The sequence below is a fragment of the Magallana gigas genome, chromosome 8 (assembly GCF_963853765.1).
Source record: "Magallana gigas chromosome 8, xbMagGiga1.1, whole genome shotgun sequence".
NCBI lineage: Eukaryota > Metazoa > Mollusca > Bivalvia > Ostreida > Ostreidae > Magallana > Magallana gigas.
Genome location: NC_088860.1, coordinates 23,431,256 through 23,444,209, shown reverse-complemented (window position 1 = coordinate 23,444,209; position 12,954 = coordinate 23,431,256). Strand labels below are relative to the sequence as shown.

At 31.1% G+C, this 12,954-nt stretch overlaps 1 protein-coding gene across 1 annotated transcript; it reads left to right on the top strand.

The window, feature by feature from the left end:
* Window positions 1-2,514: 2,514 nt before the first annotated feature.
* On the top strand, window positions 2,515-4,630 carry LOC117690084 (5-hydroxytryptamine receptor 4-like). The gene has a single exon (XM_066069200.1). The coding sequence runs from the start codon at window positions 3,039-3,041 to the stop codon at window positions 4,047-4,049; it is 1,011 nt and encodes a 336-aa protein (XP_065925272.1). The 5' UTR covers window positions 2,515-3,038; the 3' UTR covers window positions 4,050-4,630.
* Window positions 4,631-12,954: the final 8,324 nt, after the last annotated feature.

The following is a 12,954-nucleotide window of genomic DNA, read 5'->3' as shown; positions in this document are numbered from 1 at the left end:
ACATGCACCAAATCAGCTGAGGCTTTAAACTAGTCGTCTTTGTCATCTCATAATGAAAAAAAAATATGTTTGATTTGAACCTATTTTTATTGTACAAAAATACAATTGGGATTGGGCACAAGTTCCATAACTTAGACCGCCCTCTCCCAATGTTCATTGCAACACCCGTAAACCATGCAAAATCAATTTCTTTTACTACTGACGGACGTTGAGATGATGCATTGCAATAAATCTTTGATAGAATCAGAAAGCTCTCATTACTAAATTAAAAGTTTGGTTCCAAGCAATTGATGTTTCATCTACCTAGTAATTCTTACTTAGCAATTTTTTCACGAGGGAATACTCTGCCAAGTGTTTTGCTTCCCTTGCAAAGACATGGTGACTCACAAATTCACGTCTATTAAATATAGATTTTTTACGCGATTTCCATATATCATATAGATAAATTTCATATATCATATGAAAAGATGAACTTTAGAAAAACTACGATGTTTAAAAGTAAATAAATCCAATTAAAAAGAGAAAAATAGAATTAAGCGTTGGGCCAACACATAAAAATTGAGTTTTCCTCCCGCTTCATAGCCCCGCAAGCGCATCTAAACATGCACTAGCTGCAAAAAATGTATACAATGCAGCGTGGCAATTAACATGAGCGAACAGCCTCTCGGTGAAACCTGATGTCTTCAAGAACTATGTATTTATTAAAATGCACTCTCTGTAAATGCATGTTTCTCTCTATGCACATCGAATAAATTCAAATTTAGATTCTTTTCTCTGTGTGTCAACTTCACTGTAACTATTTTTAGACAGCAATCACAATCACGTGACACTCAAAACAGTGTTCAAAAACTACTCAGTGTGTTCACACATGTAATTCCGAATGAGTTTTAACGACTTGTAAACTAAAAGTTGGTTGCTTATAATGCTTGAAACTTTAATTCCGTTTGATGAAATTTCGTACATTTCTTCTTATTTCTATTGGTATAATAAAAAAGTGAAACAACTTTTTTGAGTCACCGTGTCACTTTAAACAAATTTCGCAATTTAAAAAGTACTTATCTAATTACTGAATGTGTTAGATACAAGTTCATTTTTAAAAAATCAGTATTACGAAATAAATATTTTACCCTTGTGCACAATAACTCTAACTTTCGAACTTTGGAATTAATAACCAATTTTAACCCAACAGGAAAACGGTAGACAAACAAAGAGTTTTATCTTTACACTTTAAACTCTGTATCGTTTTTATACGAAAATTAACAAGATATATATATTTTTAACGAATATTTTTTTTACAGCAGAATCAGTTAAAATACAGATAAAATTTTAGAATGATTAACAGGAAATTGTTTTAAGACTAGACGTTTGATCTCAAATGTGTTTAGATACACTTCTCGATGAAATTAATGGTAATGAATGATAATACCCCGAAGATGTTGATACTTTAACTATTTAGGAGGCATGTGTGATTTGAAATAGTTCAGCCATTGTCGAGGAAATATCGTTTAAATGCACCATATATAATCCAAGCGTTTTCATTACGACATTCGTATGAAAATGATTTACATTAGTGCTGTTCGGAAAAGCATACGACGATCGATCCATTCCCACAATGTTAGTGAAGCAAGCTCGGAATTTTGAAAGGAAAACCAGCAAATGTCACTGATAAGCCATGATAATGTAGCATTTCTCTGAAGAAGGATTCTTTTTTACGGACCTTTACAGTAAACCCACTGACAAACATATTTATTTTATTAGAAAAACCCAGCCACTCTGATTCTACAAAAAATGTATTCCCTTTGAACTTTGTATCCGAACGCGCCGAATCTGCTCAACAAGTGGGAGGTATCACTCGTAGCAAATAAATGTATTCATTATGATTTAACTTTTTACGACTAGAATCAGAAAACAAGGCACATTATTTAGTAAAATAACATTAATTTGTACAAAATTTAACCATAATACCAAACGGATTAATACGTGTTGAATGCATGTCGTATTGTGACGTAAACAATTTATGTTATACGATATACCAATATTTAAGAAATAAACAACGTTATTTAGTGAACATGGCGTTATGAATAGCAATTGCTCTGCTGGCATATTCAATGATGCGCTAGCGCATCATGGAAAATATGCCAGCAGAGCAGTTGCTATTCATAACGCCATGTTCACTAAATAATCGTTGTTTATTACTTATATTTGCATTTTACCACTCGCAAATACCCTGCATTAGCCTAAACCTTGACATTTAGCTCTTGCATAAAAAATAAACGTTCAGACTGTAATGTATTTTTTTTACTTCACATAGATTTGTTAACAAAATCAATGGTATGTTATAACAGTAATTCCTTTAAAATGTTAATGTAAGACATGTTTTAAATACATCAATTTTAGGGAATTTGAGAAAAACACACGATGTATCTATAATGGTTTAAATCTATAACGTCATTTAAAAGACGTCACACCTTAAACACCGCATATTTTTTTATTAGAAATATTCACTAGGGTATATATGATTAAGAATCATATCATATTTGTCGAGAATTTGCTACCTGAAAGTCTCTGGGGGCAATTGCGCATACAGACAGAGCATTTGCGATTCTAGAGTAATGAATGCATCTCCTCCGTATGGACTTACAGTGGGAAAGAACAATCAATATGCAAATATATGAATATATGATGTTGTTTAGCTATTCAAATAAGAAATTACAGCCAGATATATAGAAATTATGTGCTTTAAAAGTGAGCTTTTTCTGGTTGAATGACACCCCATAAAATTGCAAGCCATAAAACACGCATTTTAGATAATGTTTGAAAGGTGAGATGATATACTGGGTTTTATTTATTGCAGTTATTATTACAAATACACGAGTGTTTTATTTAGTACATGCATCAGGAAATCGTCTGTTGTATTTGCTAGTCACAACGTCAAATGATTATTGAATGACGGCGGAAGCTGCTCTCCATGGTCAAAGAGAACGAACTAGTTGATGCATAAGTATTGACGGGAGCTGTACTACTTTTCCTCGGCAAGTATGGAGAATGCTACCTTAAATCATTCACAGACACATGTAAAATGTGAAGAGCATGAAATCATAGGAAGCAGAACCTGGAGAATATTGTGTACGATTATTCTATTCATCATCGTGATATTAACTGTGTACGGCAACATTATGCTGATTGTCAAAGTGGTGAAAAGGAAGCAGTTTCATAGAAAAATCTATGTGTTCGTTGTGTCCCTGGCCGTAGCGGACGGTTGTGTGGGCCTGCTCGTGATGACTCTTTCCATTGTCCACGGACTACTGGGTGTAGCACTGGTCAGAGAGACGATGGCCGACCGTGCACTGTTCGTGTTAGACTGCTTGTTCACAACGTCATCTGTGTTACACTTCACGTGTATGAACATCGACAGATTCGTGGCCGTGAGCAAGCCGTTCAAGTATTTCCAAATCATGTGCAGGAAAGTCGTAGTTGTACTCATTTGTCTATGCTGGCTCGTGTCTTTTTCTCTTTCTTTGACCATTATTTTTGCCACCGAAGAAAACAAGTGCGAAAACTTATTCATTGTTAAGGGACTTGCTGCAGTTCTCGGATCTCTCATTGCGTTTTACATTCCACTGAGTTTGAATATATTTGCAAGTGTGAATATTTATCGAAAAGTGAGCAACAGAAAAAAGGAAATGTTTAACCACATTGGCGAAAATTATTCCGGTGATAGCCAAAGGGGTAGGAAACTCGAGACGAGAGTGACGAAAACTTTGATAGTTCTGCAGAGCGCATTTATCGCGTTTACAACTCCATTCTTTGTCCTTATGGTTCTTGAAAACACATTTGGATTTCAAAACTCGAAAAGGACTTGGTTTTTCATATCGTGGTTGGAATATTGTAACTCTACCATTAATCCATATCTATTTTATTTCATGAATAAGCGATTGAAAAATACAGACGAAAGCGGAAATTCAAATTTGACAGTTGATACCAACAAACTTCGATGTTCAATTAAATTGATTTTTTTCACCGAGATTACTGAAAACAGGAGGGTTTGATGCTAATATTTTATGGAACTTTTTGATTAAATTCAGAGTTTTCAGAAGTATTTTGTGTCTTTATTAAAAAAAACCTGGAAGAGTAATCCTGGCTTCAATTAGTCAGAAATTCATTAAGTTTGCTCTTTACTTTTAATTATGTTTCTAAAATTGTCCTTAGTTACCTATTTCGCATAATTTACAGAGTTTATTGCTCAATGGACATAATGAGGAGGTAAAAATGACGGATATTCTATTGTCCCAGAAGCACTACAGAGATTGTACAATCTATCTTATTATCTTCGAAATTTTGTGAATAATTACTCAAATGATTTCAGATATTAGCCTAAATGTTCAAATAATTAGTCTTATCAATGCACCAACACATGTACATTATCATATATGAGTGCAAAATAAAGAAATGGATCTAAATGGAATCGTACAAATAAAAAATAAACAATGAAGAAAAAGATTCCCGGTAATATAATTCTTTTGACAAAAGTTTGTGGTTCATAAATAAATGAATAATAAAAGAGTTTTTTGCTGTAAAATTATTAGAATTGCCACAAATGTTCCCCATGAAACTTTATGTTTCAGTGTACTAAAATTCTCACTATTGGAATGCATATTATATGGGTTTTCTTTCTCTCATATAATATATATATATATATATATATATATATATATATATATATATATATATATATATATATATATATATATATATATATCCTTTTACTTGGTACCGCAGATGAATAAACACAAAAATAAGTCTAATGCTCAAACAACTTTTTTTTTTTTTAAGTTGTTTGAGCATTGGACTTATTTTTGTATATATATATATATATATATATATATATATATATATATATATATATATATATATATATATATATATATATATATATATATATATATATATACACAACTTTTATCTAACCAATTATATCATTTTGATTCGCTTTAGTTGAATATGCCATGCATATTTAATTCTTTTATCATCACATTCCATCAACCTCATGGACTTATGGACTTTAATGTCACCAAAACCTCTATTGGACAACACATTCCTGTAAATAATAATAATAACATGATACTGGCTTTTCGGGCTACATTTCACAAAAGAACTAATGGCTATTAAGACAACATTAAAGTAAGTCTAAATATTTTCTGTATCAAATAATATTTAGCAATGCACAAACCTTATGTAGAGATCCTTAATATTTTAAAGTTCATATTCTTAATTGAAATATTTGGAAGCTGGTAAATAATAAGCATTTAATATGTTATTATTTTGTAATCTGAAGGCTTGGATCATAATAATATAAATCTGTTCTGTTGTTGACACCATAGAAAAACCCTCTCCACAGTGTGTCAAATGGTCCAAAAAGCAAAAAGGTCAGACTTTTAAACATCAATACTTACATTCAGCGTATATTTCTCCTTATGATTGCATTGGAAATCTGCAACGTTCAATTTTCTATATTTACATTCAGTGTATATTTCCCCTTATTTAAGCATTGGAAATCTGGGACGTTCAATTTTCTATGAATACACTTTGCTAAATCATGCACCATTAGTACAAATATAAACGTCTTCATGTGTTTTGAGTATATTTATTTTTGTAAGATTAAATGAAACTTTCAATCTTACATAAATTTTTTTATATATACTTTTGAAAAACAATCATTATTATATATATACTTCTGAATAAAAAAGATTTTTCTTCACAAAATTTTTGGCACTTTATTTTTGGTCACGGAAGTTGAGTAAATAACATGTTAATTTGGCTGTTCCATGTAACTTTCATATCCTTGACTAAGAGCGTAAATAATGGCTTTGTAGCGGCGATTAAAAATATTTCAAACAAATAGAAATCAGTATGAAAATATAAATATAAGTGGTGCAGACAAATGATCATATCGCGCTAACGCACGGTATTCATTTTGTCTGCACCGCTTGGTATGTTTTCCAGAGTTCACCAAGGTCAGAGATAGATAGGGTTTCTTATTATATTAGGAACAATGTGCCAGATAATCATGCCAGTGCCAAAGTGACATTTGTGCAGTTTCGTAAAGCCCCATGTTTACCGAATGATAGATCTAGAAAATATACAACCACTTTTGTTTCCAAGGTTTCCAATTTCATAGGTGAGATATTTACCTTTAAAATTATCATCCCACAGGAAAATAATAATCCGTATATCAGAAATACTTTTCCTACGGGAAATATGGAAAATCCTATAGGAATTTCAAAAAATCCTACAGAAATTATATTTTCTAAAGTAAGGAAATACATCCTACAGGTATTTAATTCAGACAGGCAGTTTTCCTACATAAAATTTAGATTTCCTATTGGACTTAATGAAATCCTTTTTCGTTCAAATCCTATCGGAATTTTTATTCCTATAGGAAAAAACCTATATTCCAGTAGGAAATTCAAACTAATATACAGGAAATTGCTTTTCATATGGGAAAATAATTTTCCTGTAGGAATTTATTTTTCAACGGTAAATATTCACGCTGACATGTGAGATACATCAATGACAAAGGTATTATAAACTGTTTTTAGTAATGGTCTATCATAAAATAAATGTATATTTAAATTTTTCGACACGCGTGAAAAATTGAACCTTGCCACTGACATTATTATCTGGCACAGTGTTGTATATTACTACGTTTTACTGCTTCTTAGCTGAGTCATTTTGAATGCTTAATAGTAATTATTTGTATTTTTCGTCCAAGTCCTTCTAATTTTGTGTAATGCAGCCCTAGTTTTTGACATTTTCACAAATTAAAGTTATCATGGAGTCAACAATCGGCAGTTTAATAGCACGGCGTGTAATAAGGTCAGGCATTCATCCAAATGAATAATATATGTACTAGTGTTGGTCTGAACGCACCAGCTTCAGAATGCTGCAGATATGATACAAAGGCTGTTACAACGATCTCGTACATGGCAGTTTGTCACAACGTGCAAATTCACTCTAAGCCGGGAACAGTGAACGGACGGCTTGAGCTATGTCTACATTGCTGTATTTTTTTAATAATATTTTTGTTCGTCTATTGTTAAATGTATGTTCCAATTCTATCGCATTTCACGAAATAATTTTAAGCAGCAAAAAATGAGTAAATTTAAAGCTTGTTCAAATGGGTACATTAGAATTTAATTTTGATGTTTTCTTGCGTTCTTTTATAAAAGTGATTTAGCTTTCTCCATCAAATACTCATAAAAAGGTGACAAAAAGTTGCGTCCCACTTTAATGGTAGACAACACACGGCATTTTCACCGTATAAAAATAAACTTTATAATAAGATAAAAAAAAAGGTAAAGGTGGTTTAAAAGGAAACTCAGCATTGTCTTTTTGTAGCAACTAAAACTCTAGAAGCACCTCAGTTTTTAAAAGCACACTCTTGATACCATTCGTAATGTCTCGATGGCTTTTCATTTATTCAGAAAAATTGTTGTCGCCCCAAGAACTTAATTCATAAAAACCTACACTGACTGACAGACTTACTGAAAGACAAAAGACACTGATCAAAGCGCCATTATGTGTACTGGTATTGTCGTAACCTGGCTAATTCGTATATTGGTCGAACCATACATTATCTTTTACAGCCGTTTTCTCTACTTCAAGAAGTGCAAAAACAAATTTTGGCAGGCCTACTGTATGTACATTCTGTTACGTAATACAGGTACCAAACAAACACATGGATATTCTGTAGATCGTCCATACGAAGTAATGACCTAATGTATAGCAATGATAAACATTAAAAAAAATTATCAATTACAAAAATTACAGAATTCTACCAAAATAATTTATTAACCTGTTATTTGGGCATCATCGCTAGCCCCAAAGCTCGTATCCAAAGTTGTATAATTAGTACCACACATGTACATCAATGTACCTTAAAAAGATGCGGATATTGAACATAAATTTCTCCATATCATTGAAGCAAAATATGTGTGTATTTGTATTATTAGTAATTAACATTTATGTAGCTAAAAAATATATCGATTTTGAACATAAGGTATTCTAAATTATTGAATCAAAATGTGTGGATTTTAAAGCTAATTTAAGCAGATACGTAGCCCAAGTTTAAAAATCTAATCAAAATGTTTTAGGATCCTGTAGTCGTCGTTGTGTGTGTCACACTTGGAAAAGGTTTCATTGTTGAAAGGGTCCAAAAAGAAAGGTTGTATCCTGAACACAAAAAACATCTATGTTTAATTTTGAAGTGTTCATGTTATCATGTTGCACGTCAATTATATTGTCCGAGTTATTTCCCTTTGTCGACATACAGTATTTTAGTAAAATAATAGAAAAAATTATGCTGAAAAATAATGTTATAAAATGTCATTACTAAATATCCTTTTCTTGTTTTAGTTGTCTGTGAAAATTAAAGGAAATGCTGCAGTTACATAATATTTGAAACAGATGCTGAAAATTTCACAATAATACGTACGTAAGCCATTAGATACTGACACAGAGAGCTTAAGGTAAACGATGAATACCAAAGAACACGAATAATATAAACACGCATGTGGTGACAAAGAGTCTGCAATTTGCTAAATGAACTGGAAGCATAGATTTTGCTGGATTTCACGCATTGTTGTATGCCAACGCTTAATTACATGTAATACTGTATGACACGGTAAGTGGCGTTGTTTGATGAAATCTTTGCATAGTGTTCTTGCTTATTAAAACATCAGAGAATTAGTTGGTAACACGATGAAACATGTGTTACATTCTTGTTAAAAAAAAACAACAGCAACATAAGATAAACTTATTCCTGGAAAGTGTTATTGGAGTCTTAAACATAGTCTTTTTAAATTACCGTAAAAAATCTAGAGTATCTTCTACAGTTTACAAAATGAGAATAATCCACCGAAAGTTCAAATAGACTCGAGACAAAACTACATGTTCTGTTACCGTTTTTTGCTTTTCAACCCATATCCTCTCACGAATAAAGCTTGATGTTAAATAAAGCTAACACTTGTATAGACAAAATGAATACGACAATCTTTTGACGGCAAATGACTTGAATATGATTAATAAAGTATTTATAATAAAATGTTAACACACAAATCTATACAAAAATGCATACTACAAATTGCATGCTTCATTGTATATCATATTTTGTTTGACTTTATCAAAAATATTAACATTTTCCAGTGTCTTTGTCTAAGATAAAACTACAAATCAATTTTGTCCAAAAACAGTTCATCAATCATTGACAATGACTATTTTAATATTTAATCGTGCAATTGCTGACTATTATAAGGTGATCAAATCTATCATAAAGACCTTCGGGCTTTTTATTTGAGTTGATCAACTTCAGACCGTATCTAATCACTTCATAATACTCATAATATGATTTGATTTTGTTCATTTAATGAAACAAAAGTAAATAATTTTAGTGAAACTTTTCCTCCAGCAGCAGCATCATGATGCAGCCATGAATTGTTGTTTTAAATGTACCTGACAGGACAGACAGTTTCACGGCGACCTTCGTAGGTATGATAAAGCAAGTTCTGACCTCGTTGTTAATGTATATATGACAAACAGCTGTTAAGCCCATCAATAAAGCCTGTGGCTTACCATGCTGGAAACAGTTCTTAGAAATTTATTTTTAAAATATCCTAAAGCATAATATACATGTACAAGTAAATACAGACATACTTGTATACACTATTGACCATAATAACGCATGTGTATACTATACAATCCATAATCCAGTTAATTATTCAAGAACCTATCTAGCGTTAGATTTGCATCACTTTTTATAAACTTTTTAAAAGGAATGTTTTCTTATGATGGATGATGTCAACAGGTTGGCTGCAAGTATGAGAAAAACACCAAAATCATTGCAGTGTATCGAATTTCTATCAGTGTGTCATAATTTAGAATACATTTACACCAGCAGGCAAAACGAAGTCATACCAATTCTTAGAAGTCTTACTTTGACGTGATAAATAAGATTAAAATTATGTCAATCACTTACACGTGCTGCTTAACAGTTTAATATAGAGTTACTTCACTTAAGGTATCCGATCCATATTAGGACCAAATTTTTACAACCTTGAATATTCATCATGTATTTAATACTTTGATATTTAAAGAAAGCATTTAAGAGTAGAAAAAGATTTACCGAGAAAAATTTTCAAAAATATTATTAACTAAGCAGTAATTAATTAATGAAAATTGCATTAAGGTCTATGGAGACAAGCACATTTTTTAAATTAAAAAAGTAATTACTACGAATATCAAAAAATGCTTTGGTGGAAAGATGTATTTTATCATTAGGAATACAAACACTAATAAAAATAAATTTTATACCGTGTATTTTTTTTTTAGAATTAATTTTTATAGAATAAAAGCAAAGGGGGACAACTCTCCAAAAAAAAGGAAAAGGTCATTAATTAGCACACATTCCACTCTTACATATTAATACTTAAATAGGAAAATTATGTCCAAGTATACAGAGTATTAAGCCCATACATATCTGTTATGCACCCAGATTCATTGAATCTGAGGCTATTATGGATCGGATACCTTAAGGAAGAACGAAGTTTTTAATTTTATTTTTTCAAATATACATAGAAGTGCTCTTATTCTTCGTGTATGTCAATGCAATCGGTTTTTTGGTTTTTTGGGGTTTTTTTTTAGAAAAAATCGAAGAGCCACGTATTTTGAACAATTTAAAACCTCCGTTTGAAAGATGTTAATTTGATCTTTATGTAATCATTGGAGGATGCTATTAAAATATTTTCTTATATTTTTTTTCTGTTCTTTAGTGAAATCACTAAGATTGTTTGAGAAATAAAATGACATCGAATTGTACAAAGTTGAAATATGACATGAAGAAAATTCGCAAATTTGAAGTCAATCTTTTTGTAACCAAGAATGGGAATAGCTTTCGATTTTTAAAAAAAAAAGAAAAAAAAGGAGCACCCTGAAATCCCGTTAAAGATATTTTTATAATTTTTGAAATGAATTTGTTTACACTCAACAATTAATAAAAAAAAAAACAATAGGTAAATACCGGTTTGTTTATCTAAATTCTAATGCTTTCGTTTTATGAAAAACAGTTGTAACCATTTCTTGTCTTATGCATGTAATACAAATCAAAAACAAAAACATAAACACACAATTCGGTCAAACTATATAGTAATTTTCAATTTACCTAGATTCCTTTTTGCACTAGATATTTGGTGTTGCATCTTTAATGAACCTATTATAAGTTTATGGCCTCTGATGTAATTAGCTAAGGGATTGGAATAGCTAACCTACACTTGAAGAATAGAGGGTCGTTGTTGTAAGATAAACAATATGCCTTCAGAAAATTCAGAGTAAGAAAACAGTCGTAGACAACAATTATAACAACCTAAATTAGATTATCGAAAATTTTTATTTTAAACAGATGAATGTTCTCCTTTAAAACCACTTACAAATGGTTAATAGTTTTTTTTTTCCAGATTTAGTTACCGAATATTCAGAGGCACAAAATGCGCAATTCTTACTCTCTCTAAATTAATTAGAGTAACAATGATGTTAAACTTTATTTACAATAAGCCGTTTTGTATAACTGTATTTTGAATGAAAATATACTACGATTAAACCAAAAGTATAACGCCATAGATATAATAAAATCGTAAATCCGCGTAAAGTGACATCATTTCGTACTGTGAAATGTCTGCACAATTATGTAATTCAATTCAGATCTGAAAATTTTAATGCACTGTTATAATCATTACTGAAGGTACTATATATTCCATGGAACGTGAGGTTAAAATAGTCGCCGCACGCTGTCAACGTCATTTCTTGATTCTTGGCGTTATAATTAAACTTCATTTTTTGGGGGGGCAATTAACAAAGATTTGGCCACATGCGTGGTATTGGCATGTCATTAGTGGAGTTGGTGTCAATAATTGATTAACTATGAAATATCTATAAAAAATTAAATTGTTTTATAAAATTATTAATCAAATTTTGAAGTAGCTTTTATAAGATAAAATTTGTTTTCCCTGTTTGATATAATTAAGGTTTACGGAAAACAATTTTGTATACTTTACTTTTTTCTTCTGAATTCACATAATTGAATTTGCAAGCAAAGCGTTGCTATCTATGGGCTTTTCTTTTGCTTTATACTTACATTTTGTATTGTAACGCAAAGAATGTAACATCATACTTCAGTTTGTACGTATATGATGTACAGGAGTGAGCGACTGCATGCTTCATAAACAAAGTATTTCATTTTCGAACTAAATATACAAGAAAATGACCCGAACCAATTGACGACGTGATTCTGCTATTACACAGTTGTTTCAGCCACCCTGAACGTATCTGTTGCTCAACATGAAGGAACACGAGAATTCAAGTATTCAAGCCTGCTTCTCCGCGGGCCGCGATGTAGAGCTGCCATTAATTTAATGGCTTGTTTTATTAAATCCTTTCCTTGGATCTTTAATTTACATTCCTTGTCTGAGGGTAAACCGCAACAATTACTTTATTTTAGTTTCCCAGTGCTTTTCATTTAGCAGTATCCTACACATAGGATTCGTCTCGTCTCTTTTTGCTTCTTAAAATTCTTTACATGCCATTTCATTTTATTTGTATGATTTAGATTTTACACTTTAAGCCGTTGAATTGTCCTAATTTTTAAGACTCATTTCCCCTGGGGGAAGAACATAATTAAGTCTATAGCAGTTGTGCAAAATATCTAAGAGATTTTTTTATGATCTGGAATAGTTTATATACCTTTTTATATTTTTATATTTTTTGGATTTATTTGTTATATGCTTATCCTTATCAATCAAAACAAAAGACAGGTATTGTTTTTGAGTTAGCATTGGTCAATTTATTCTATTTCTTCAGTGATACAATTTTTTTTTATATCCATGTACATTTTCGCTATTTATAAAC

What these genes read in the sequence shown, in the direction of transcription:
- LOC117690084 (XM_066069200.1), top strand. Translation starts at nt 3,039, where the DNA reads ATGGAGAATGCTACCTTAAATCATTCACAGACACATGTAAAATGTGAA.